Consider the following 25,614-nt stretch of genomic DNA (forward strand, 5'->3'; position numbering starts at 1 on the left):
TATGCTGTGGTCACAGAAGGCCTGAGTGCCAGCAATAACACCAGACTGGTACAAAGAAACAAGGACGGACTTGAAACCCTGGGCTGAAAATTTTAAATCTTTTGAAAGACCCAAGGTTGCACATGAATTACTGAAACATCACAATTTTGAGTTCCATGCTTGGGCTTTGCTTAGGAGTTGTTTGATGCCAAGAAGGATGTTTTAACCACAGAAAGTGGGTAGCCAGAGGATCAAACTGCACGCGGAGGTCCATGTCACAGCTGAGAAGATTACTAGCAGTTTATGGAAATATTTTCTGAATATTAAGTAACCGATTTTGAATGGAGTTGATTCTAGATATCATTCCCCTGGCAGTGATGTGAAAGCACCCATACATGTGTGTGTGCACACACACCATAAAGCTCAACGCAGAACCAATTAATTCCGCAAGCCCCTCAAGCAGCCCTGGAAGAGACAAACCCTAATTAGTTTCATATACGTTATAATAAGGTTACCTGATCTATTCCAAGGAGCTTGAAGGTGAAATAAGCAGTCACCATGCCTATGAGATAAGCATAGGAGTGAGTGGTACATGGGTAAAATACACAGCGCAGCAGAGAGCTGCACTGAAGCAAATACATTTGCTTGTTATGCACTTGAATGACAAAGGCACCAATCAGAAAGGCTTGTGTATGACCTGGAACCACGAGTCCTAAAGAAGTACAATAAGAACATAAGAATGGCCATACTGGGTCAGACCAATGGTCCATCCAGCCCAGTATCCTGTCTTCCGACAGTGGCCAATGCCAGGTGCCCCAGAGGGAGTGAACCTAACAGGCAATGATCAAGTGATCTCTCGCCTGCCATCCATCTCCACCCTCTGGCAAACCGAGGCTAGGGACACCATTCCTTACCCATCCTGGCTAATAGCCATTAATGGACTTAACCTCCATGAATTTATCTAGTTCTCTTTTAAATCCTGTTAAAGTCCTAGCCTTCACAACCTCCTCAAGCAAGGAGTTCCACAGGTTGACTGTGTGCTGTTTGAAAAAGAACTTCCTTTTATTAAACCTGCTGCCCATTAATTTCATTTGATGGCCCCTAGATCTTATATTATGGAACAAGTAAATAACTTTTCCTTATTCACTTTCTCCACACCACTCATGATTTTATATACACCTGTATCATATCCCCCTTAGTCTCCTCTTTTCCAAGCTGAAAAGTCCTAGCCTCTTTAATCTCTCCTCATATGGGACCCGTTCCAAACCCTTAATCATTTTAGATGCCTTTCTCTGAACCTTTTCTAATGCCAATATATCTTTGAGATAAGGAGACCTCATCTGTACACAGTATTCAAGATGTGGGCGTACCATGAATTTATATAAGGGCAAGAAGATATTCTCCATCTTATTCTCTATCCATTTTTAATGATTCCTAACATCCTGTTTGCTTTTTTGATTGCCGCTGCACACTGCATGGAGGTCTTTAGAGAACTATTCACGATGACACCAAGATCTCTTTCCTGATTAGGAAATAGGCCACGAGAAAAATGGAGTCTAAATCTCTAAATCACGCGCGTCAATCTCTGCATGCAATTGCACTTCCTGATCTTTCCAACCCAGGGGCCAAGAGGGATCACTCAGCCAGTCACCACTGGTCTTTTCAGTGGGATAGCTCTATTCATGTTTTTAGCCAGTTCTTGCTGCCTCCCTGAATGAGATAACACCTTGCTTTAAACGCATGAAAACCACTCAAGACCCTGAGACAAGCAGCACAGTTCCATGAGGCAGTTCAGGAGCAAAAGCGGTCAGAGAATTTCTAGTACACAACACCTCCACCTCAGATGGAGGACAGCAATAGGCAAGGTAGGGTAGTATTTCACACCCAGACTCCCTCCCTTTTTCCAACCTCAGACTTCGCATGGCAAAACACATCACTGACGGTGTGATCCGGAGACATCGTGCACAGCACTTCTGCTGCAGGAGAAGAATCACTTCCCTCTCAACAGCAGCCGAGCAGAAACGCACTGAAGAGACAGGATGCAAGTCCCTTCCACTGCCAAGTCGGATAGGGTAGCGAGGCACCAAGCAAGACACACCGAATCACTCGAAAGCTGCAATTCCACTGTAACCACTGGTAAGTAGAAATGCAAGTTCCACACCCTGAAGATGACACCCCCTTCCTGGACCAACTGTCAAAGAGTTCCTCTGTTCATTTCAGGCATAAGAATAAACAGCAAGAGGCTCTGATGAACGTGTGGACAGTCCAAATTCAGAGTCAACAGAGACATAGAATGGCCACACGGGGTCAGGCCATCCAGCCCAGTATCCTGTCTTCCTTCAGCAGCATCTGGCATTGGCTGCTGTCGGAACGTACAGAACAGGGCAGTTATCAAGTTATCTTCGCAGTCTGCTTTGGACTTAACTATCCTGAGTAATTTTGTTATTATCTGCAAATTCTGCCACTTCCCTGTTTACCCCTTTTTCCAGATCATTTATGAATATGTAGACCAGACCCCTGGGGGACCCCACTATTTACCTCTCTCCAGTCTGAAAGTTGACCATTTATTCCTACTGTTTGTTTCCTGTCTTTTAACTAGTTACTGATCTATGAGAGGACCTTCCCTCTTATCCCATGACTGCTTACTATTACCAAAAACCCACAGAACCCTTCCAGTTGATTCAGTCTTCTTTATCTGAAAGAGAATTGGGTCTATGAAACACATGCACACAGGTCTGGTATTCCATCCAGTCGGTGGTCAGCAGTGACAGACACTAGGATAGACAAGACATGATGGGATTTAAACAACTGCAAAACCTAGAACGAGCAATAAGAAACATTAGAGGGAACTTGGTGGAAGATTATAAAGGACAGAGTAAGAGCTGATCTGTCCTTTTTTACCTGGTCTCAGTGTCAAAATAAGGGGAAGTAAATGTATAAGGAAGTACCTGTTTACATAGCATGGAGTCCACCTGTAAAAGTCAGTCACCAAAAAGTCACAAATACTATATCTGGATGATTTTACTATGGCCATGGATGATATTGGAGCTAATCCAGATACGACATGGTGCGAGGATGCAGAAAGCATTTTTCCATCATGTGCTGCATTGCTAGGTGCATTATGGGGCTTTCTACTTTACTCTCAAGCATCAGGTATTGGCCAGCGCTGAAGGCAGAATACTGGACTAGCTGGATCAAAGGTCTAATCTGGTATGGCAACCCTTATTTTTCTATAGCATCTCATAACAGAGCCAGCATCTGCCCAAGTCTCAGTGCAAAAGGCAGGTTCACAAAACTTCTTCAATATGGCTTCACTTTCCTCCCATCATTCCTTCCACTTCTTTTTGCATATACATCTGGATTGTGGAGGAAGGTAGCCTATGCTAACCCTATTAGCAGCCAAGTTCTCATTCAGATGCTAGCATCCCTTCGGTATTGTTCTCTGTAACACACTGCTGTGTCAGGAACTGGCATATTTGGGTCAAAGACACTGTGCTTTTGCTCTCAAAAAGCAAAAGCTAGTTCCTAATTGAGTCTCATCTTTTCTGCTGGAGATAAGCGATCTATGCAAATCCTGTTTATTTCTCTTGTTCCAGTGCTAACCAAATTTAAAAACCTTTCAGATTTTAAAAGCAAAATCTAAAATCCTCCAACTGGTAGCACAAGAGAGTCAGGATGTGAAATGCAGTGCGACACGACCTACTGCAATACAAGAACGAGGAGATTAAAAACAGAAGAGATTACTGTCAATTGAATTTCTACATTAAATGAAACAGTCTTGCCTGCCGGGAGTACAACAGCTTTTGCTTTAATCAAGGAGACTTGGCTTAGAGGAATGGCATGAGCAGTGTACATATATTCATATTAAACACACTGCATTAAAGGAGCATTAATAATGTGACTTCTCTTGAAAGAATGACAGTATAGAGCAAAGGATCAATTTTCAACACCTAGTCAGCCACACAGAACTTTACAGATGCAGCCCTATTACAACCAAACACAGCTCTCTAGCCTCCAGGAGACTTGTGCGTGTGCTACTGGACATTTTGGACAAAGGACAGAGAGGGAGGTAGTAATTTGAAGCGATTTGGGATTCTTTAGGCTATATATAATTTTCCTAGAACTTCAAGCTTTGAATATTTGTGTCACCTCCCTGTAGGCAAGAATTAGGAAGTCCTGCACGAGGCTCCTTGTAACTGACAAGCATTCTTCATTTTCTCTGCAGCACTAACTTAAATGCCAGTTCCCCTCCCCTCCATTCCCATGTGACATGCGTGACCAAAGCAGCTCTTGGCATGAGCACAACCGTGTGCAGCTCCAGCTTTCATACCAAGAATTGTTGCTGATGTCACAGGCAAAACTAGTTTGGAGACCAAGTTAAAATATATGTTTACACATACACATGGGTGAATCTCAGGGCATGGACTTCCTGGAGCCATTTTACACATGGATATTCTGGATAAGAAACGATCTGGGATTAAAAGAAAATCCCTTCCTGCACGCAGCAGTGGCAGGGATATCAGCAGTGAATGGATATCAGCTGTCCATGCAAATCTTAACAGCCCTTATGCAAATACAAGGGAGGTGTGCCCTTCTTCTTGTCTAATCTAATACAGTCACCAACACCTTTTAAATTAGTACATATAAGGATCAAACAACCTAACCAGCCCTATCGAGTAGTCAAAACCTTGCTATATTTCCAGAACCCCGACAGGCTCCAAAAGTGCAGAGTCTAAAAGATAGCTTGAGCCAAATGGAACTGGAAAAGCTCCTAACGGAATCTCTAGCCAATAAAGAGCTGCACCGAGGCTAAAGAGTGGGAAATTCAGACTGCAGTAGATCAATCCTTCATAATTCAGGAGCAACATTAATAACACATTACATGCAATAAGGACAAAGATCAACATAGCAGAAGCAGTGCCAATTTTCAGTCCCCCCCCCCCCTTTTTTTTTTTAAATGCAGATGCCCACAGAACAGATTTCCCACTCTGTATATTGACTAGAGATTCACTATATATGCTAAGCATATAGGTTCTCTTCCTATAAGAGGAAGTTTTACAGATGCTAAGGGGTTATTTCTGGTGGGGGAAGGAAGGGAGGTATGCTGCAAGGGGAAGGAAGGGGCCGATCATAAAACAAAAGACATCTTCCTGTCACCCTATAGGTTATTTATAGCTACTTCGGGGGCCCCAGCAGCCAAGTCTGTAGATGTATATCGTTTGTATCACTAATGCAGTTATTTACATTAATAAAAATATTAAGTCTTCACACACAGCGTGAAGAGTAAGTTACATATTCTAAGGCCTTGTACACACACACACACACACACACACACACACACACACACACACACACACACACACACAGTGCCACTAACTGTGACAGTACAGTCAACCTAGTGCAGACAGTTACACTGGTGTCAGTGTGCTCATAGTGGAAGGCAGAATACACTATCCTGGTAGAAAGCATTTTTTACCCTGGCATCCACATGAGGGGCTGTGCCAAGATAGGTAGGGGTGGGATTGTGCTGACAGTTACACAGGTACAAAAAACCTGTGCAGGCCAGCCCCAAGAGATCGGCCATTTAGGCAGTGGACTGTTATGGGGTGGAAGAGAAGTTACACCTACGGATACAGATTTAAGTTTCCTTGTTAAAAAAGCACCACGCTCCTGGACTGTTTTAAACAAGTTTTAAGCAGAGAAAGGCACTTCCAATAGATTCTCACCCACTCAGATGCAGTGCAAACCTGGCGCATCCCACCCTCTCTCAGCACGAGTGCTGGATGCAATGGCTGAGGTAGCGGAAGCACAGACGTAAGAGTTAACTGCCAGACCACGCAGGGCCCATGGTGCCGAAGATGTCAGGAACTGATCTCGTAGGGTTACGTCTACATGGTGATAAAAGACCAGCAGGCTGTACCTGGGCAGGGTTAGCTGACTCAGGCTCGAACATTGCAGTGTAGACATTTGGGCTTGAGCTGGAGCCTGGGCTCAGAGACCCCACATCGGGGGGAAGAGGGGAGTGAGTATCAGAGCCCAGGTTCCAGCCCAAGCCTGAACTTTTTGGAGATCTGCAGCCTGAGCCCAAGTCAGCTGACCCTGGCTCTGAGATGTGGGGCTGTGGAGGATCAGCGCAGTGTAGACATATCCTTATTTTTCTGTGAACAACTGCTCCTTGGCAAAGTGGAAGTCACTTATCGCTGCTTTAAGAGCTTAGGTGGAGACAAGGGAACACAGCAGCATTCGGAACCTTGTCCAGTGCCGCGATATTGTACTTCCAAGGGGAGCCGTTCGCCTTGCTCAGCCCGGATCTGTGCTCAACGGTGCAATTACAAGCAGCAAGTTGTCACCTGGCATGTATGGGTAACAGAAGAGGCAGGTATCCAAGCAACTACATCCTAGAGAGCTGTCTGGAATCTGCAGCAGCCTAGCAAACAGCAGCTAGGTGTGCTTGTAGAACACTATTTGAAGCCAGGTCTAGCCAGGAAGCCTCCACTCCCTTTGAAAAGGCTCTATGTCCAGAATGCAAATGCCTGGGAGACATCCTAGTGTAATGGTTAGAGTAAGGATTTGTCCCCACTGCTGGCCCTGACTTGTGACAAGGGTAAGTCGCTTGACCTCTGTCTTGGTTTCACCTTCTACCAAGTGCGGTTAAGGATCCTGACCTACCTGGGGGGGCTGATAAGGCTTTTATTCAAGGCATGTTTGAAAAGGGTTTGAGATCCCTGGATGGGAAGCATTAGGAGGGCACTAACCAACACTGCAACAAGTGAGGGATCGCTCAGTCGTCTTGAGGCTAGTTGGCAACTGCGGTTCCGTCTCACTGCACAGATAGCATGGGGTCATTTGGACATGAGCTTACGCAGCAATTGCTAGAGCAATTTATTGCACATACTTTACATGAAGTCCAGAACATGATCTGACCTGTGTTGCACTAGGCTGGATTTTGATGGGAGCAGGGACAGACATGCTTAGAGACCTCCCATGGCAAGTTCTCTGGCTGATCAGGATCCTCTGCGGAGGGCACCACAACTGTCTAGGACTCTCCATAGTATAATTTATATTATACTGATTCAGGGCCTCCTGCTCCGAAAAGTTCCCAGGGCTGCATCACTGTTTGACAGGAGACTCCAACCATTAAACCTTGGGTCTAACTAATGTCATCACCAAGAACCAGTTACATTCTTTACACTCATCCTGAACTGTTGGAATACAATCCTCCAAGCTAGGACTGGGTAGCATCTGGTGTTGAGCTGTGGTTTAATACCCCCCCCCCACACACACACACACACAGCACAGTTCTGCTTGTCTTCCTTCAACTTGCCTTGTCTATCGATCATTTGGAGGTACAGGAGCTTTTACTGAGAAGCAAGAGATTGTTTAGCCTCAGGTAGGACCTGTAAACCAGTTCTGGCCAGGTACAATAAGCAAGCAGAGATACTGCAGCTGGTTCCAAGTGAAAACTGGAGCAGGAAAGGAGAGGAGGTCTTTTCCTGCAGGTTTTAAAATAAAAATGGTGAAGTCTCAAGGTCCCTCCACCAAGGCTGCATTTCTAGGATTCCTCATTTTCTCCTAGCCACCACACCCCAAACATGACCTCCAGAAGCCTTAGTTGGTGTTGCTCGCATTAGTCCAAAACTGGTGGCTTTTGAAAGTATTTAGACATGTGCCTAGAGCACTCGCCTGGTGCAATTTAAGACAAGCGTACATGAAAGCAGCATGCCTTCTCCAGAGAGCGTGGGTAAAATGGACGGGAGATTACGTCGGTCTCTCCCTACATAAGGCTGACACCCAAAGCTGCTTCGTTTCTCAGTTATGCTGCTCCAGCACCATTTATTCAGTTTCTTTTCTTCACTCGAGTTTACGTGGTATCTCTGCCCTTCCTCGTTTATTTATCTACTGCTCAGTTTCCAAATTAGCAGCTTCCTCCAGTTCAATGGGTCCAAGGATCTGGATTTAAGAGATTCCAGGTGACGGCATGCAGAACAGCAGCAAAGCTAGAGCGCAGTCCACAGCTGCAGGCATCAGTCCCAAAGTCTGAAGCTTTGGATTGGTTTATAGGGTCGGCGTTTAAGGTCAGAAGGGACCAGCAGATTCAGTCTGACCCCCTGTATATCCCAGGCCATCAGCACTCATGCACTAAACACAACAACCAAACTGAGATCCAAGTATTACAGCCCACAGTAAACTAAACCGCTGTGTGGCACAGGCAGAGAACAGGAGGGACCAAGGTGCACCAATGTCTGAGAGCCCACAATGGCAGGGAAGTGATTACATGAGATACACTCAGATAATCCTCACAAGTGACCCTCACCCCCAGAGCCAACCTGAGCAGGGGATAATTCCTTCCTGGGTCCACAAATGGCCATCAGTTAGCCCTGATCATGTGAGCACGAACCAGCCAGCCAAGCCCTAGAGAGAGAGGCAGAGAGACACTGTTTCGTGCTACCTCAGTGCCCTGGCCCTCCTCACCCAATGTCCCATCTCCAGCCACGACCAGTCCTGATGCTTCAGAGAAAGCAGATCAAACCCCCATATACCTTTTGTTTGTTTGCACCATAACATCATTCATTCAGGCGGTGACAAAACCCAGCAGACTAAGGCAGCTGCTCTGTCTCAGTCCTCCCCACCCTCGCAGGATAAGACTACCGTCAGGTTTGTACATCCTAGCAGCTCTGGCTCCCAAGCTGCGTTTAAGGGAGTAGCTTTGGTGCAGCCTGCGAGATCCTGCAAGCACAAAAAAGCAAGTGACTGTTCATCTGTAAGTGTCAGGAGGACAGAAGGAAGAACAGTAGAAGTCACCGGGGTCTGTGGTATTGCATTTTCGATTGTTGCCCAGTCATCTCTAGTCATTTTTCAGGATTCCAATACTGGCTGTCAAGGAGCCTATTTTGTGAAAAGTGAAGATCTCTGGTCAACCAGGAGCTGCAGTTCCTTCGCCCCTTGGACCAGGTTTCTTCCTCCTAGGGGATGAAGGACGTCATCTTGCACAGACTGACCTGGACAGCAGTGTAAGAACAAACTGGTACCTCAGAGCTCCTCTCTGCCTATTTACTGAATAAAAGGGTCTCCACCAAAAATATCAAGCCTTCCTGGGGCGTTCTTAATTCATTGGACATAAAAATTAAGAGAGGCTGGCAAGGCAGGGCACTGTATTCAGAAAGGGTCGGAGGTCTCAACTTCCTTCACAGCCTGCAAGGAAAAACCTGACTTTTTCCAGTGAAACCCCCAACAGCAAATCAGTGAACGCTCATTCAGTGGAAACGGAGGGATTAACAAGGAAAAACGTGGAATAGCCAAATTGTGTACATCATGGACACAAGAGAGAATTAAGCTGAAGACAGGTTTCCTTTTATTTTCACAATATACAAGTTGTCAACCGCATGCCAGCTCCACCTTTCAGATAATATGGAAAATGTAACTTTGGCTTGGACCAGAAAAGAGAGCTAGTCACATGCCTTCATGGCAGCTGTGTCACTGTTTGAACCAGCCCACAGGGAAAGAGGGAAGAGCTGGTTTGCCTGACAAATCTATTGTCTTTCTTGCCACAGAACAGGATTTATTTGACCTCTGAAAGGTCACCAGACCCACCACTCTTGCTGCCCTGCAGTTGCTATGTAGTAACCGTCTGTATAATCCTGGTCTCCTTTGTGCCATCTGTTTCCCTTTGGCAGACTCGTCATTAGTGACAAAATACTACAACTCAGATCTCCTTAGTAACAGATTTCCCCCCCCCCGCCAATCTTTCTACCAATCCTGTAATCTACACAGGGTTTGATTCTCTGCAGGGCGGCATGACGACATCTGTGCAAAATACTTGGGGTAGGGACGGCAGGAAAGATGTTTAGGGGGGGGGGGGAGAGGAGGAGATGAGAAGAAAAATCGTTGAAACCAGATGTTCTTGTTACATCAGAACAAGCCACTGTGCCTCCTGTCAGAAAGATTTCAGATACGGCAGGCAGTAAGCTTTACATGCTACCGGAAGTTTGAAAAGGTAACTGATTATCAGCACAGTTTTCATTCAGTACACAGTTCTCGATCTACAAGCATTCTGGTTTTTTACCCCATACCATCCTTCCTCAAACCTTACACAATACTGACAATGGGGTTTTAGAAATGCTCTGACCCACAACATTGTGTAGGTTAAAAAAAAAAAAAAAAAAAAAGGCTTGATTTCCAATCCAGAGATTGGCTTCTCCACCACAGGCTATTAATCAGCAACTGCCTTTGGTTTCTTAATCCTTAAATCCTTGCACTTTCTCCTTCCTCTTAATCTGGTTAAAAGCCTCCCCTGCTCCTCCTCTGCTATACATCTATACAGTGACCACCCAAAGAGCGCCACTGCAGAAGAAGATACCTGCAAGATGTGCCGACTCCATGGAAGAGCAAGGTCTTCGGAGAAATTAAGTATACAGGCCATAACTGGTTAGATTCTACAGTGACCGGTACTAGAGAGAATCCTAAAATAGATTAAGATTAGATAGATTTCCAAAGGCGTGTCCTTGCATCTAAGGAACCTATTACACCAGCACTCAGCATGTCTGAGCATCCAACCTGTTAAGAGCCGAACTTCAAAAAACAGCCAGGTTTGGAAATTTTGGCCACGCTTACAGCTGTATTCCGTCCTAAGGAATTCAGCATGAACAGCTGCCAAGCTGGAGGTCATTTGAAAAATTTAACAGACTTTCAGACCTACAACTAGGAGTCGTGTGGCTAAAACCTCATCTAAGGTGCTGAAACCGCATCTGAGTTCTTATGCTCATGAAACTGAGGGACTAGCCACCTGACTGAAGTCACGCATGACCCAGACAGATGGGTTTTATGCAAGCGTCCCCCATGCAGCTCTGCCTGACTGCTTGTAGCCTGCTCTGAGGCATGGCTACTCTCAACCCAAGCAGGTATCAGTGGTGCCAGCAGTGGGGTGCTTTCCCTTTTCTGAAGGGGAACACCAATTGCTCTGAGGGTGTAACTCTCTTACATCCACTGCTTCTCCAGGACTACACTCAGGGGTCGACGGCATAAGGAGCGTAATTACGCTCTACCAAATACAACCACTTAATCTCGCGGGGATCCCAGTACATATCATTTCTCCTCCAGCTATGGATCAGACATTGCATTTACTTTGTGTCACATTCACACAATAAATTGTCCCAGCAAATCCCTGCTGAAAATAAAACCCAACAGACCCCATTTCAACAGGAAACATGGATTTAAACTTAAGCTTAATAGGAGGGATTCTGGTAACGAAAGAGGAGACTGTTTAGTAGTGGCACCATAAGGATCTCTACAGAAAGTGCAGCTTAAAATTAGCATTAGCGGACAAGACAGTGAGGGAGTTTGAACAGGCAGGTATCAATTGCTTTTTGTCCAAGAAGGAAAAATGAACGGATGAAGATACAAGTCTGCAATACACGGGCATTAGCACAACTTCAGGCTGGGTGTGGATTAATCCATGCCTGTGCTGACAGACTGGATAACACTGCAGGAGGAGATACAGCCACAGCTCTTCGATGGTGTCACCCTGTCCATGGGGCTAAAGCAGGAACATACTACATACACTTCAATAAGGAAGTCAGAATTTTTTCATCATGCATTCATGAAGTTTAAGCCACCAAGCACTGAAATATACAAACCGCCCACAGGAGCTGTTGGCTTCTAGCCAACTGCAGTGAGAAATTTCATGGGAGACATTCAGAGAGTACAAAAAACTCTTACAAACCATTGTGCTTACTGGGACTGTTACTTCTTGTAGAAAGGGAGCCTGGGTACTTAGATTAGCTGCTTTTGTACCTGAGATAAGGAATATTTAGGTTTGTCTAGGTGAGAAGTTTCCACCAGTTTAAATCAGTTGTTAAAATGATGCAACCTTTGCATGGACACTCTTATTTTGGTTTACAAGTGGCTTTTTGTGCTTTAGCTGAAGTCCCCTGGGAATGAAATAAGCCACTCACCCCAAAAAGACGAGACAGTCCAATATCAGTTTAAATTCACCTATGATTATATTGGGACAGATTTCTCATGTAGAAAAGTGGTCAGAAGCTACATCATATATTGAGCAAGCAAGATTTCTCTTCCATAATACAATAGGTCTTGCCCTTTCTACAAGTCACCAGGATATGTAAGCACCCACTAGATTCTACTTTTATCCTCAGGGGACTGAATAACACTTGACAAGTCACCTGGGAGGTTCCCGGCCAGAAAGCTATTGTTCAGCCTGCAGACAGCTCAACACTCATGCAATTGTAGCAGAGCTCATGTGGTTCTACTGCACAGCTGGTGGGATGGAAAATGCACACTCTGCACCGCTCAAAGCCAGCTTTGTGTTTTCTTCCTGCTGGATTTGGGGTGAAACCAGCAGATCCGCTACTACATGGATCCACCAGGCTCTCCCCAGCTGCATTGGCAACCCGAGTGCAGTGGAGGCTAGGCTTGCTCAGAGGCCGAGTGACAGCTACAGAGCAGTTCTGGGGAGAGTGGGCCTGGGATGAATGGAGCACCCCCTGAGACCTTCCGAGTGCACAGCCAGGCTGCGTGCTGGAGCCAGGATTTGGGCCACAGGCAGTTGGAAGAAAGTTAAGACTGCCTGGGTCCCATACTGAAGGTTTCCTCGCAGCCATAAGGGCTAGAATCCAAGTATATTCTATTTTAAAATGAAAGCTTAAATGCTGCAGAAAGAGCACTGCACTCCCTGACGCTTCTCACAGGGAGTCAGAGCCACCAGATCCACATACTCCCACGTCCACTCCCTTGGTCTTGTCTGTGCCAATATACGTGGGACCGACGTGAAGACTTGCTGCACAGCATGCAGGGGCTAGCAACATCTCTGCAGCACTGTCTTTGCTAAAGGCCTCTCACGTGTCCGTCACCCCCACCCCCACCACCAGAGTGAATTTCACCTAGTGACAGTAATGCCAGGAGCCGCATAACTTTGATTTGCCCAGGGACAGAAAGGAGTGCTCCTTGGAAGGTGTGTGTATTCACACTGCACTGCAGTCATAGTTGAACTCCCAGCTGCACTTTGCAGCTAAGGGCAGAAAGTTTCAAACTAGTCCCAATTTGATACAACCAATTCAAAGATTTCCTATTCTACAGTGCTGGAAGACAAACCTTGCTATTTGTTGAGCGTACACCGCACGCGGATATACATACTTACAGCCTAATCTTTTGAGTGCTGATGTTTGGATCTCCACCCTTACATAAACTCACAGCTACTTACACTGATTTACCAAAGCTAGAGTCCTGCTTTAACCTACATCCCTTTTGAAGAGACTGAAACTTTAGAAAGCAGAAGTCTCCTTTCCAAGCAATTTCTTATATCTCCAGATCTGTGGCTAAGGAAGTAGAGCCCCAACGTATTCTTTTCACGCTCTGACACAATAGACATGTCTGATCCCCATTCTACCAGACATGTACCAGGGATACAGTGCTTATTACTGATTATTAATAGCGTATAGAGGTGCATCGTGCTTCACAGCACAGACAAACCTCGAGGCTCTGTCGTGAGGCTCTTACAACGTGGGGAACAGCAGATGAAAGAAGGCAAAGACAATACAGTGAGATAGTCAGTACATGGCTAAAGCACACGGGCTGATTGCTGCATGGCTGTTTTAGGTATTTATTATTTTGGAGGTTTTAGAGATACACACACACACACACACACACATATTATATATATACACACACACACAACTTTGAAAGTCACTTGGAAGCTGTAGATTTTGAGAAGAACTTAAGAACAGCACAGTGGACAGGGTCAGACGGGCACTCCAGGAAGACTGGCAGCCTAGAAGTAGGCCCAGGGACAAGCATGGGGAGGAGAAAAAAAGGGCATCAGATGAGAGGCTTGTCTGAGCAAAGGAAGCATGGATCTAAAAGGAGACAAGGTCAGAGAGGTACAGTTATCCAGTGTTTATTTATCTGGACTCCCATTTACACAGATTGCCCAGAACGCCCACCTGTGATCACTGCTGCACGTTTCACACTTCTGCTGGATGGCCTTTTCAGTCGGCAGCAGAACACACTTCTGCACTCTCGAAGTGGCTATTTGAGGATTATATTATGCACTTATTAATGGAGGCATTGTGCATCTGACTGAGACCAGTGGCAACACTCAGAGATGTTTTCCTTGTTAGACTGAAGTAGTGCTGCAGGTACAGCACACACTAACAGCAGATTAAAGCTGCATTAATTCAATGAGAGAGATGCCACATTTTTCTGAACAGCTTCAAAGACAGCCACCTGGACATTTGGGATACATATTTATAGGACAATTCAAATCATGAGGCTCTACAGCCAGCCTCCTTTATAGGTTTGTCATCTTTGGCCAAGAGACAGGCTATAGAATGGTTATCAGAGGTCTAGTGGGGCAGACAGACCTAAACACACTGTAGTGTGTTTATATTACAACACCTACAATTGTGCAAGAGACTGCTCCAAATGCTCTGCCTTCTAGCACCAATTCCCCCATTAGTTTTGTCAATACTCTCAGGCTGCTTCTCAGTCCAGTGTTAACTGATACACTTAATGAGGAAAGGGGGTAAAAGTGCATGTCAACTTCATTAGAAGCCCCCATTTTCACGAGCTTAGAGCCACTGGAAAAATAAATACATTCATTTTCCAGACTGAAATTTAGTGAAACAAGGTCTTCGCCCAGGAATAAGTTAAAACAGTAAGACTCATGTCTTACAACTCCAGAGACCAACTCTGCATGGCTTTGAAAGCTGACTTGGTTTATTTTTCCATCAAGAGCTTTTGTTCAGAATAACTTTTAGGCCATTCAGAACTAAATGTAGTGATTTAGGGGGTGAAAGAAAAAAGAAAAAAAAACACTTAACATATTTGAATGTGATAATTCTTATGTATTGACATTTAAAAATTTTTTTGCACCAGCATTTCTAGTGATTGCACTTAAGGACATTGGAAGAGAAGTTCAACACGCTACGTTACTATGACAAAGCAGCTTTAAAAGCCCATTATCAAGTGTCAGGTAAAACTAAGCCCAGGTCTACACTACAAGCTTTATGTCAGCACAACTATGTCACCCGGTGGGTGGAAATCCACACCCCTGAGTGATGCAGTTATACTGACCGAACTGTGTGAACAGTGCTGTGTTGATGGGACGTAGCTACCACCTCTTGGGGAGGTAGAATACCTACGTCAAAGGAGAAGCTCTCCCATTGGCACAGACAGAGTCTTCTGTAGGCACAACTGCAGTGCCTTAAAGCCATGTCTACACTACTTTTTTTGGGGGGGGGGGAGGGGGCGGCACCAAAAGAATATTTAAGAGTCCAGTTTTAGCCACCAGAGTTTGAAAGCCACGACATTCCATCCCAAAGGCCACCATGAACTATCATTAAGATAGAAGGGAGCCTAGAAGGCTGGGGGCTTCAGCCTTCTGTGGCTTATACTATTACACATGCCATATATAGGAAACCACATGCAAGAATCATTAGAACAGATGCTGTTAAACATGGATATAATGAATGGAGTAGTTTGGGTCCCATATCTGACATGGTTATCAGTGTTCACCGAGTTCACTGGTATTTTAGTATTGCGTAGATAACAGTGCCCTCCTTGTGAGCATGGACGACCACAGGCCAGTTTATGTCACTGTGGAGGAGAGTTTCAGACAGCTAGACGCAAAGCTTGATGCTTCAATCCCTATCTTTTGGCATGTCACTATATACACTAATGCCCAAAGAAAGCATGAGAAGAGGGGAGAGCCAACAAAAGCCATTTAGCTGTACAACTTAAATAAACTTGATTAAAGATTTGAGTTTACTTCAGCCTGCGTTTCCCTGCATCCTAGTGCCCTCTGCTTTATACAGGCAAAGTCTGTGCTAAAGGAAAGGCAATGCATTTTCTCTGCAGTCCTGTTAAAACAGAGCACTCGCTCACTCAGACTGCATTAAAGACTAGCACAGTGGAGCCCGAAAGGTGTATACACATGGTACCAAATCTTATTAGAACTAGAAGAGGTCAGCCCTCTCTAATACATGTAAGCCTTCAATCCTTCTAATTCTCTTGAGGAAAGCACCTCTGAGCACTGAGCAGATCAAGTGAGAATGATCCCCCAAATCCATGGCTCTCCCGAGCCAAGCGGAAATAGTATGGAACCTGTAGCATAAAAAGTTAAAAAACATAAAAAAAAAAAAGCAAAAACAAGGCACAAGTAAAAATGAATCTCACTTAAGCCCAGAGGAGCAAGGAGCTCTCAAGTGAAGGCTGAACCTTAGAACCAACATGAAGTCATGCTATTGTGTGGAAAAACAGAGCCATGTCAATACTTCTCCCTCCCCCTTAGAATATAAAGCTCTTGTCCATCTCCAATAATTCTGCAAGACACTGCTCCAAACGCTCCACATTCCAGGCACCAATTCCCTTTGCGCTCTCTCTCCCTCATATAGATCCCATGCAAAAGGTATTAATTTCACTTAAAATTCTTGAAGCCGCTTTCTAAACCGATAGAGAAGCAGCTGAGTTGCAAAAGAACGTCTGACTTGTACAGCAGTCGCACATCAAGAGAACCCTGCATTCAAGCCATGCAGAGAGCCAACTGCTAGAAGCAGAACACAAAAACAAAAACAAAAAAAACAAAAAAACAAAGAAACACAGAAAGAGGAACTTGGTACCATGTCATATGTAATTTACTGCCACATCTGCAGAGAACAGCTATGGTTACTCCATTGTTTCACATTCATATTTTATCAGACACATGCAGTTGTAAAGCAGGAAGGCAGAAATAAACTGTGTGTGGCTGGTATGACGTCAGGCTTAACTGTGTCGAAGGATTTCACTTTTGGCCTCTGAGCTTTGGGTCCAGCATATTTAATATCCCCCCTGGCTGGAATCCTATTTCTGGTTGCTAGAACTGGAATACTCTTCGGCTTGTGGGCCCCTAACCCTCCCTATTCTGATTGGGAGCCACAAACTCATGAATTCTACTCTCAAGTCCCAGCTTAGCCACTGCCTCTCCATGACCAGCGAAGTCATTTAGCCTCCTGGTGCTTCAGTTTCCACATTGGTCAAAATGGAGACGCTTCTACATTGCCAGCCTCGGAGGGATGTTGAGAGTAGGAACCTGCAGGTTCACACAATACTGTAAAAAGGAGGCAGAGCTCTGCAAGTGCAATGGGAAAACCCTACCCAGTGGCATCTTCAGCTTTTATCAATCTACAGCATTTCCAAGCTTCAAGGAAAAAGGCCTGGAAAACTTCAGACTACAAATTAGAAGTTACACAAGCAGTGGCCAGCAATTAAAGAAATCTCTATGCACCATTATACAGTCAGAATTCCTTAAGTTAAGTAACAGGGAAAAACCTCCACATATTATGGGTCAATAACTATTTAAGCCTGATGGATTAGATACACCCTTTAGCAGACCCAGAAGGGCAGAGTCAAAGCAACTCCACCCATTCAAAGGAATAAAGATCATATGATGGTTTTTTATTCTCTCAACTGAGTAACTAATCTTGCTGCAGGCTTCTGCTTTTCATCTTTAGACAGTAAGTGATCAGTGTATTTATTAACAAATTAGCTAAGGGTATTTGCATCTGCTCTTGCAGATCCTGGCCATCTAGGAAACACAAAATAGGCGCTTGCTGCACAGACATGTTTACTGCACAAGTTCTAAAACTTACAGATACAAAAATTAAGAAATATGAAAGTGTTCTGTGACATGTCTAAGGTTTGGAGATGAGGGCAGCTGGCTTCTAACCTTTCTTCATTAGTTTATAAGTAACTACTTTTTAAACAGTCAAATTATAAAAACAAAAAACCCACCACACACTCAAAACAAACCTAAAAGCATGAAAACAATATTTTCAAATCCCAAAGCTTTACAAAAACAAACAAACAAACAAACAAACAAACAAACAAGTGAGGGGACACATCTCGCATACAAATATTCCTAGCAAGTTTTGGGGAAAAGCTTTAGGAATCCTGGATGCTACCTAGTTAATGAACAAGTGGTTTTCTATAAAATTTAACCCAGACTGTCAAAATCACCAAAAATAGCAATATTACCACCAGTTGGCTATTTCTAAAGGAATAGAATTCCCAAGGCACTTAATGAACAGAAAGTAAATAAGTCACAGAATTAATCTTTGTGCCCGTCTAGTATTTCTCATTAGCTCCTATGCAAATTTCTATCCAAAATACTGTGCTCTGAAATTCCTTAACACTCAGTGCCTTTTGACCCTGAAACATTCTAGTCCAGTTTGCACTACCCAGCTCTAAAACCCAAGTGAAACAAACACCAAGAAGAGATGATGTAACTTCAGATTCCTTGGGTTAGAGTCTGCTCCAAAATGTGGTTCAAACCATCACACAGAAGCACATTTTTTAGGACTCATGAACCACCACACAACACCACCACAAGAGGCCAATTTAATAAGTGTAATTTTAAGCTTCCAAAACACCCATACGCATCACATTTTAAATAAACTGTTTCAAAACTTCTTAGGAGAATGAAGCAGACATACCTTAGAAGGAAGACCTGGCCAAACAAAGGTCATTACAGTAACCAGAACGCCATACTGAAGGGCTCAGCATTGTAAGATTATTTCCAAACACCTATTAAAGTCAAGGACTGTTTTATCAAGGTTTTCAGCTACACACAGTTAGCAACACTGCTTGTTACTTTTTCCCTGCTGTTGTGATTATTAATAAGGAAATGGAGTAAGCCGGATTTGAATTTTTCATTTGGTCACTGCTTTTTCCAGCATCCTCACAAGTTTGTGTTCTGAAACACTGAATTTAGAATGTTGTTAGGATGGCTAGCAGCACCACTGGGGTGCAAGTTATCTGAAAAGATGCCACTTACTTATAGGCAATGAAAACCGAGTAGCAGTCTCTGAAGAAAAAGGTTTGGTGATATTGTCTCTTCAGTGCACACATGCACCCTTCCCATTCCCTGTAGTAAGAGTTGTGCATGATCAGAAAGTGGCAGACAAAAAACAGACCCAACCTGAGATGCTTTGAAACAAGTAGAGTGCGTTCCCACTTGCCCTTTGTAAAAGGGGGATGTTACATGTATATGTTATCTGTTACATATACATGTATATGTAAAGTATACCTAGACTTTAGTAAGGCATTTGATACGGTCTCGCATGATATTCTTATCGATAAACTAGGCAAATACAAATTAGATGGGGCTACTATAAGGTGGGTGCATAACTGGCTGGATAACCGTACTCAGAGAGTTGTTATTAATGGTTCCCAATCCTGCTGGAAAGGCGTAACGAGTGGGGTACTGCAGGGGTCTGTTTTGGGACCGGCTCTGTTCAATATCTTCATCAACGACTTAGATATTGGCATAGAAAGTAAGCTTATTAAGTTTGCGGATGATACCAAACTGGGAGGGATTGCAACTACTTTGGAGGACAGGGTCATAATTCAAAATGATCTGGACAAATTGGAGAAATGGTCTGAGTTAAACAGGATGAAGTTTAACAAAGACAAATGCAAAGTGCTCCACTTAGGAAGGAAAAATCAATTTCACACATACAGAATGGGAAAAGACTGTCTAGGAAGGAGTACGGCAGAAAGGGATCTAGGGGTTATAGTGGACCACAAGCTAAATATGAGTCAACAGTGTGATGCTGTTGCAAAAAAAGCAAACATGATTCTGGGATGCATTAACAGGTGTGTTGTGAGCAAGACACGAGAAGTCATTCTTCCGCTCTACTCTGCTCTGGTTAGGCCTCAGCTGGAGTATTGTGTCCAGTTCTGGGCGCCGCGTTTTAAAAAAGATGTGGAGAAATTGGAAAGGGTCCAAAGAAGAGCAACAAGAATGATTAAAGATCTTGAGAACATGACCTATGAAGGAAGGCTGAAAGAACTGGGTTTGTTTAGTTTGGAAAAGAGAAGACTGAGAGGGGACATGATAGCAGTTTTCAGGTATCTAAAAGGGTGTCATAAGGAGGAGGGAGAGAACTTGTTCACCTTAGCCTCTAAGGATAGAACCAGAAACAATGGGTTTAAACTGCAGCAAGGGAGGTCTAGGTTGGACATTAGGAAAAAGTTCCTAACTGTCAGGGTGGTTAAACACTGGAACAAATTGCCTAGGGAGGTTGTGGAATCTCCGTCTCTGAAGATATTTAAGAGTAGGTTAGATAAATGTCTATTAGGGATGGTCTAGGCAGTATTTGGTCCTGCCATGCGGGCAGGGGACTGGACTCGATGACCTCTCGAGGTCCCTTCCAGTCCTATAATCTATGAATCTATGAATTGAGAAGAGCTCTTCACTGAGCTGACCGTAATGTTGCCCTGGTCTTTTTCTTGAGCTGTTAAAACAACTTCGAACCCAGCAAGGTTTACAAGTAATTAAAACCTGTACTAGAATAATGATCTGCAGTCTGGTGTTTGACAGGTACTATAGAATGCTATCAAGCTTCATAAAGAGCCTTGACCTGGAGAAGAGGAAGTAAAAAGTGTAACCCCATGGAGTTGCATGGATGAAAGAGAAGGTGAGCTGGATTACAAGAGGTGTGTTGGACCAACTCCATAGAAATAGAACGCTGGCCTCTTGGCTGCTTTTTTGGATCCTCTAGGGAGCCAGCTGGATTTTCTTTGTAGACCAGAAACCCATGAGGCTGGCTAACAAAATTCTGGGAGAGTCCCAGAGTCTGGGCTGGGTCTGCAGCCTGGAAGTCTACACAGCAATGAAAGCCCTGCAGCCTGAGCCCAAGATAGCTGGCACAGGCCACCCGCAGGTTTTTCTTTGCTGTGTAGACATAACCTGTCAAATCGGAAAGGTGGCAATTCACTCCTACGTGGGGCTCAGTTCTCCATTGCCCTGCATCCTATGTCTTTAACAGTACTGTAGTTCCAAAAGAATTAACAGTTCAGGCCGTGCCTTGGTAAAGTTCTGAAGACCTGTTTCCAGTGGAAGAAAACTGATGTTCTTACCAGGTTCCTTAGCATTAGTAACTGTGTAATTCATACATGGTTTTTGCCACCCTGCGAATCTGCTGTCATGGAGCCTGTATCCGCCTAATAGAGGGATTCTCCCAAGTGGGGGCTTGCAACCGGAGACTAATTCATCCCAGGGATGAGTCTACAGTTATCAGACTGAGTTATTGTGGCTCATATGCATCCTTTACTGATTTTCCAGATAGTAACCTTGAAAGGTCTCTCCTATGTTTAGCGTTTTGGGCCAGGTTTTTCTGGTACAACATGTTGAAAATGGAAATTTAAATAGCTTTAAAAAATGCTTGAAATGAATCATCTTGCATGAACTCTTAAAATAGAATATTGTCCCAGGACATAAGTCAACACAGACCTTAAATGTGCTCAACCCATTTCCAGAGTGACTCTGTTTCTATGGTTTGCTTTTTAGCTGTAGTCTTCTCCTTTAGTGAATAAGCATATCTCAGCTGGGATTGAGAATGTGTTGGCTGTGTGATGGAAGGACGGTATTGTCAGTTTTGCAACTTGGGATTCATAGATTATAGGACTGGAAGGGACCTCGAGAGGTCATCGAGTCCAGTCCCCTGCCCGCATGGCAGGACCAAATACTGTCTAGACCATCCCTGATAGACATTTATCTAACCTACTCTTAAATATCTCCAGAGATGGAGATTCCACAACCTCCCTAGGCAATTTGTTCCAGTGTTTAACCACCCTGACAGTTAGGAACTTTTTCCTAATGTCCAACCTAGACCTCCCTTGCTGCAGTTTAAACCCATTGTTTCTGGTTCTATCCTTAGAGGCTAAGGTGAACAAGTTCTCTCCCTCCTCCTTATGACACCCTTTTAGATACCTGAAAACTGCTATCATGTCCCCTCTCAGTCTTCTCTTTTCCAAACTAAACAAACCCAATTCTTTCAGCCTTCCTTCATAGGTCATGTTCTCAAGACCTTTAATCATTGTGCAGCTATAGTATTAAAAAAAATAAAAAACCACCAAAACACAGTTCTTAAGACACTTTAGGAATGGGATGGACAACACTGAAAATATTACACCACCATGATAGAAGTCTACAGCAAAGCCTCCTCTGGAATACTCTGTGCAGTATTGATCCCCACTTCCCAGAAAGGAGATAGCAGAAACAGAGGGGGTTCAGAGACAAGCAATCTGAATGACAAGGGACATGGAAAAACAGAGGATAGGGACTACTAAATATTGCCAGTTTAGAGAGAAGCCACATATACAAGGTTCATGGGAAAACATGTCAGCCTGGAGTCTGTTGCTCTGATGGCATGGACATCGGCAAGGCATTTGTGCCGGGCAGAGAAGCCCTGTAATTAAGGCAAAGAATTCCAGTATGTAAGAAAAGGTAGCAGAACGATACCATCCACAAAGCAGCAAACCTCCGGTGTTGCTTTGCCAGGGTTCAATCTCATTTAGGTCATGACTAGTCACTCCAGTTAGGATGTCAGTTCAAATTTAAAATGAACCAGTATCTAGACTCCAGGGAAGGGAAATGGTTGGGTCATTATCACAGTAGTTTGAGCCAAATAAGGATCCACAGTGAGGAAGCAGAGCAAGCTCTACTGACCGGTTTAGAGAGACAAATGTTTTGCCCTTCATTTGAAAAGACATGTTGTTTAAGCCTTAACACCCATACTGAGCAAGAGGTTAGCCCTTCTACATACAGTGAGACGTGGCATGGAGAGGTGAAGCATCTCGTGGGTCATTCAGCAAGTTCATGGCAGAGCAAGGGGAGATGTACTCTGCACAGCTCAGTTCCCAGTGCTCCTACTCCGTCACTGCCTCCCACTGTACATTAGTGGTGCAGCAGGAGGCCACAGTGTGCCTTTGGGCTATTTAGTAAAGCCTGGAGCACTTCCCCTTTTCCTGTCCAGCACTGGAAACCCGACAGGAGTCTGCAATAACTGGACAAACACTTGGGCTTCAAAGAAGTCTTTCAAGAACATCAGCTAGAACTGGGCCAAGGCCCATCTTGTAAAAGTTACTGGAAGTACAAGTGACCATGAAGTCAAGTTACCTAACATTTTGTTAAACCAGCACACAGAAGTGGTGTTGAATGAGGTCATTTTGGAGGCCGTTCAAGGATAACTTCCAGATCTGATGTCAGTGTCACATGTTTGACGGAACAGTCTGCAGCTGGATATTTTAATGTTCTCTATTAATGAAGAGTACAGAAAAGCCAGTTGATTATAAATTCAACACAATTGGCTAATGAATTGGTAAGTTAGGTCATAGTAACAGTCGCCAGACCCAAGAGCTGATATTTCCATGATGAAGTTTGGCCATTTAAAAAAATATATATATTTTTCTTTTTAGCTATTAGGAACAACAGTTTTAAGGAAAACACACTGCCTTATCGAGGTATCCATTTCATTACCACAGTGTTCTACTATTTCCTAGTTTCTGATAAACAGATTTTCCCTGTTCACAGGTTGCCTTCCAGCTGGCATAGAGTAAGTGAAAACTTAGCTCAGCAGTTGTACTACTAGTGTCTTGGAGTGCTGGAACACAAGCACTTACTAAGGTAACACAACCGCATCGCTGGAGTAGCCAACCCTGTGGTTAAAGCCATTCTCCCAGAGATTTCAGTTGCCAAGTTTGTATTTCCTTTTTTCAATGTAATAACAGCAACATCCAACAGAAGTTCAGTCATGAGCATTTATGCTCAGTTACCACCAAACATTGGTGGAAAGCGTCTGCACACTGCCAATCCTTCCTGCTTGTACCCTGGAATTCTAGCAAGCAGGAATCGTTTTGCATCATGCAAGGTAAAATGTATGCTTTCATTTAGCTATGGTGTGGAACTTAAGGAAGGGGAAAGTGACAAAACAGGACACATCCCATGCATTTGAATAAGCCATTCACTTTTCTGGGGGACACGGAGTAGGAGTGGATTTTCAAAAGCACCGAGCACTGGCTTAACTCTGCTCCACACCTCAGTCAATGGTAAAAAACTCAAGGTCACCCTTTGGCAGACAATTAAGCGTGCATCTAACTCAAGCTGTTGTCCATATCCCACCGTTATTACATGTGGAAAGAAACAAGATTTTAGCCACTTCTTTAGAGGCTAGAGGTGTTCTACACTTCCAGCTCTGCCTTTTCACTGTTGCGTGACTTTAGACAAGTCCCCCTTTCACCTCACTGTGCCGCAAAGAGGATTAATATTTTCCAGCTCTGACAGGGTTTACACTGCAGCTGAAGTTACTCCCAAGAAGCTATCAGGACAAGCATTTTAAGTGTTATGTTTGTTTATTACCGTGATGGTGATATTCAGTGAGAATACCTGGGTTTAATCAAGAGCAGCTACAGAAAACCCTCCACAACCCATTACATTTACTGAGATGGGCTAATCTGTGCAGCTACAGAAAGAAGTTACCACAAAGTTGAGAAACAAAGCAAACCCAAAGCTGAAATGTGAGGGTGATTTAGTTTGTGTCATGGACAAAGACTGAAGTATTTCTAGATTTGTCTGTAAGTACTGCAAGAACAATGAAAGCCAGGAAGCAATGAAAATACTGGAGGATGAGTCTGGGTTGCGAGAGCAAAGCAGAGGAGTTCAGATACATTCAGCCTCTGGCAGGATGACCAGGCCATGGAACTTTGGGATGTTGAACCCAACACCACATGCCATGTGTGCCACACAAAACCCACAGCACTAAGATGAAGATCTATCCCAGAGCCTACAGACTGTTGCAGGAGGCAGACATTACTTGGTGCTAGATTCAGGCCATGTCTACACCACGGGCACTACAGTGGCACAACTCTAGTATTGCTGCTGTAGCACCATAGCACAGACTTTTCTGACAGCAATGGAAGGGATTTTTCTGGTCACTGCAGGAAATCCACATCCCTGAGCTCCTGTAGCTGTGCCGAGGGAAGCAGTCTTCCATCTATCTAGCTGCATCGGCACCAGAGTTTACGTCGGCATAGCCATGGCACTTCTAGACGTAGGACAGTACAGTACAATTAACATGAGCCACCTCACCAGCATTCCCCATTTCTCTAGAGAATTTCCTTAGCCCCAAGACACACTGCAAAATATAGTCTGCAAAGTAGTTGCAATTTCCACTCCAAATGCTACTCAAATTACAAGAAGCTAAGCAGTTAAACTTGTATGCTCAGTAAGACAGTCATCATTTACCTACTTCTGGCTCAGCATGAAATACCAAACACCTTAGGTTCATAGACATTTGAAGCCTCATCTAAACCATAAGAACGTATCCTTAATTCCAGCCCATTCCCATTTTAAGACAAAACTCCTCTGACAACCATCATCCTTTCAAAGGTTTAACACTATTTGGCAGTTATATGCAGCCTAAACAAGTCTGTACTTTTTTTTTTTTTTTTTTTTAATTTTAGACTTAATGTAGCATGTACTCTCAGAGAGGTTTACAATGTAGCCTTTTGTAGTTAACTTGCTCACAACTGGGCCACTGCCAGGTTGTCATCAATGACATTGTAAAGCAGATGAATGAAGTTCTTATGTGTGGTGACAAGCAGAGTTCTGATATGGCGCATGCATGAACTGAAAGAAGAGTTTGCTATTAATTTGTCAGGTTAATAAATATGATGATTCACTGAATAAAAGACTTCAAGTCTAAACATCCAGAAGGAATATTTGTAGTGCTTTAGTGGTTCAGTGCTCCCTTGAAAAAATAAAAAAAGTTACACACAAGCCAAAAAACAAAAACCATGGAATAA

The 25,614-nt window shown here is 44.0% G+C and overlaps 1 protein-coding gene across 3 annotated transcripts in view; it reads right to left on the reverse strand.

The window, feature by feature from the left end:
* SSH2 (slingshot protein phosphatase 2) overlaps window positions 1-25,614 on the reverse strand; it is a 142,973-nt gene that overhangs the window by 98,997 nt on the left and 18,362 nt on the right. The window contains exon 1 of one of the 3 annotated variants that reach the window (XM_034752402.1): window positions 8,307-8,390. The exons of the other annotated variants lie outside the window; for them this stretch is intronic. Within the exon in view, the coding sequence (XP_034608293.1) occupies window positions 8,307-8,348 (42 nt within the window). The 5' untranslated portion in view covers window positions 8,349-8,390. Of the gene's footprint in view, window positions 1-8,306; window positions 8,391-25,614 lie in introns of those variants that run through there. 3 annotated transcript variants of the gene reach the window in all.

This window comes from Trachemys scripta, chromosome 18 (genome assembly GCF_013100865.1).
Source record: "Trachemys scripta elegans isolate TJP31775 chromosome 18, CAS_Tse_1.0, whole genome shotgun sequence".
Taxonomy (NCBI): Eukaryota; Metazoa; Chordata; order Testudines; family Emydidae; genus Trachemys; species Trachemys scripta.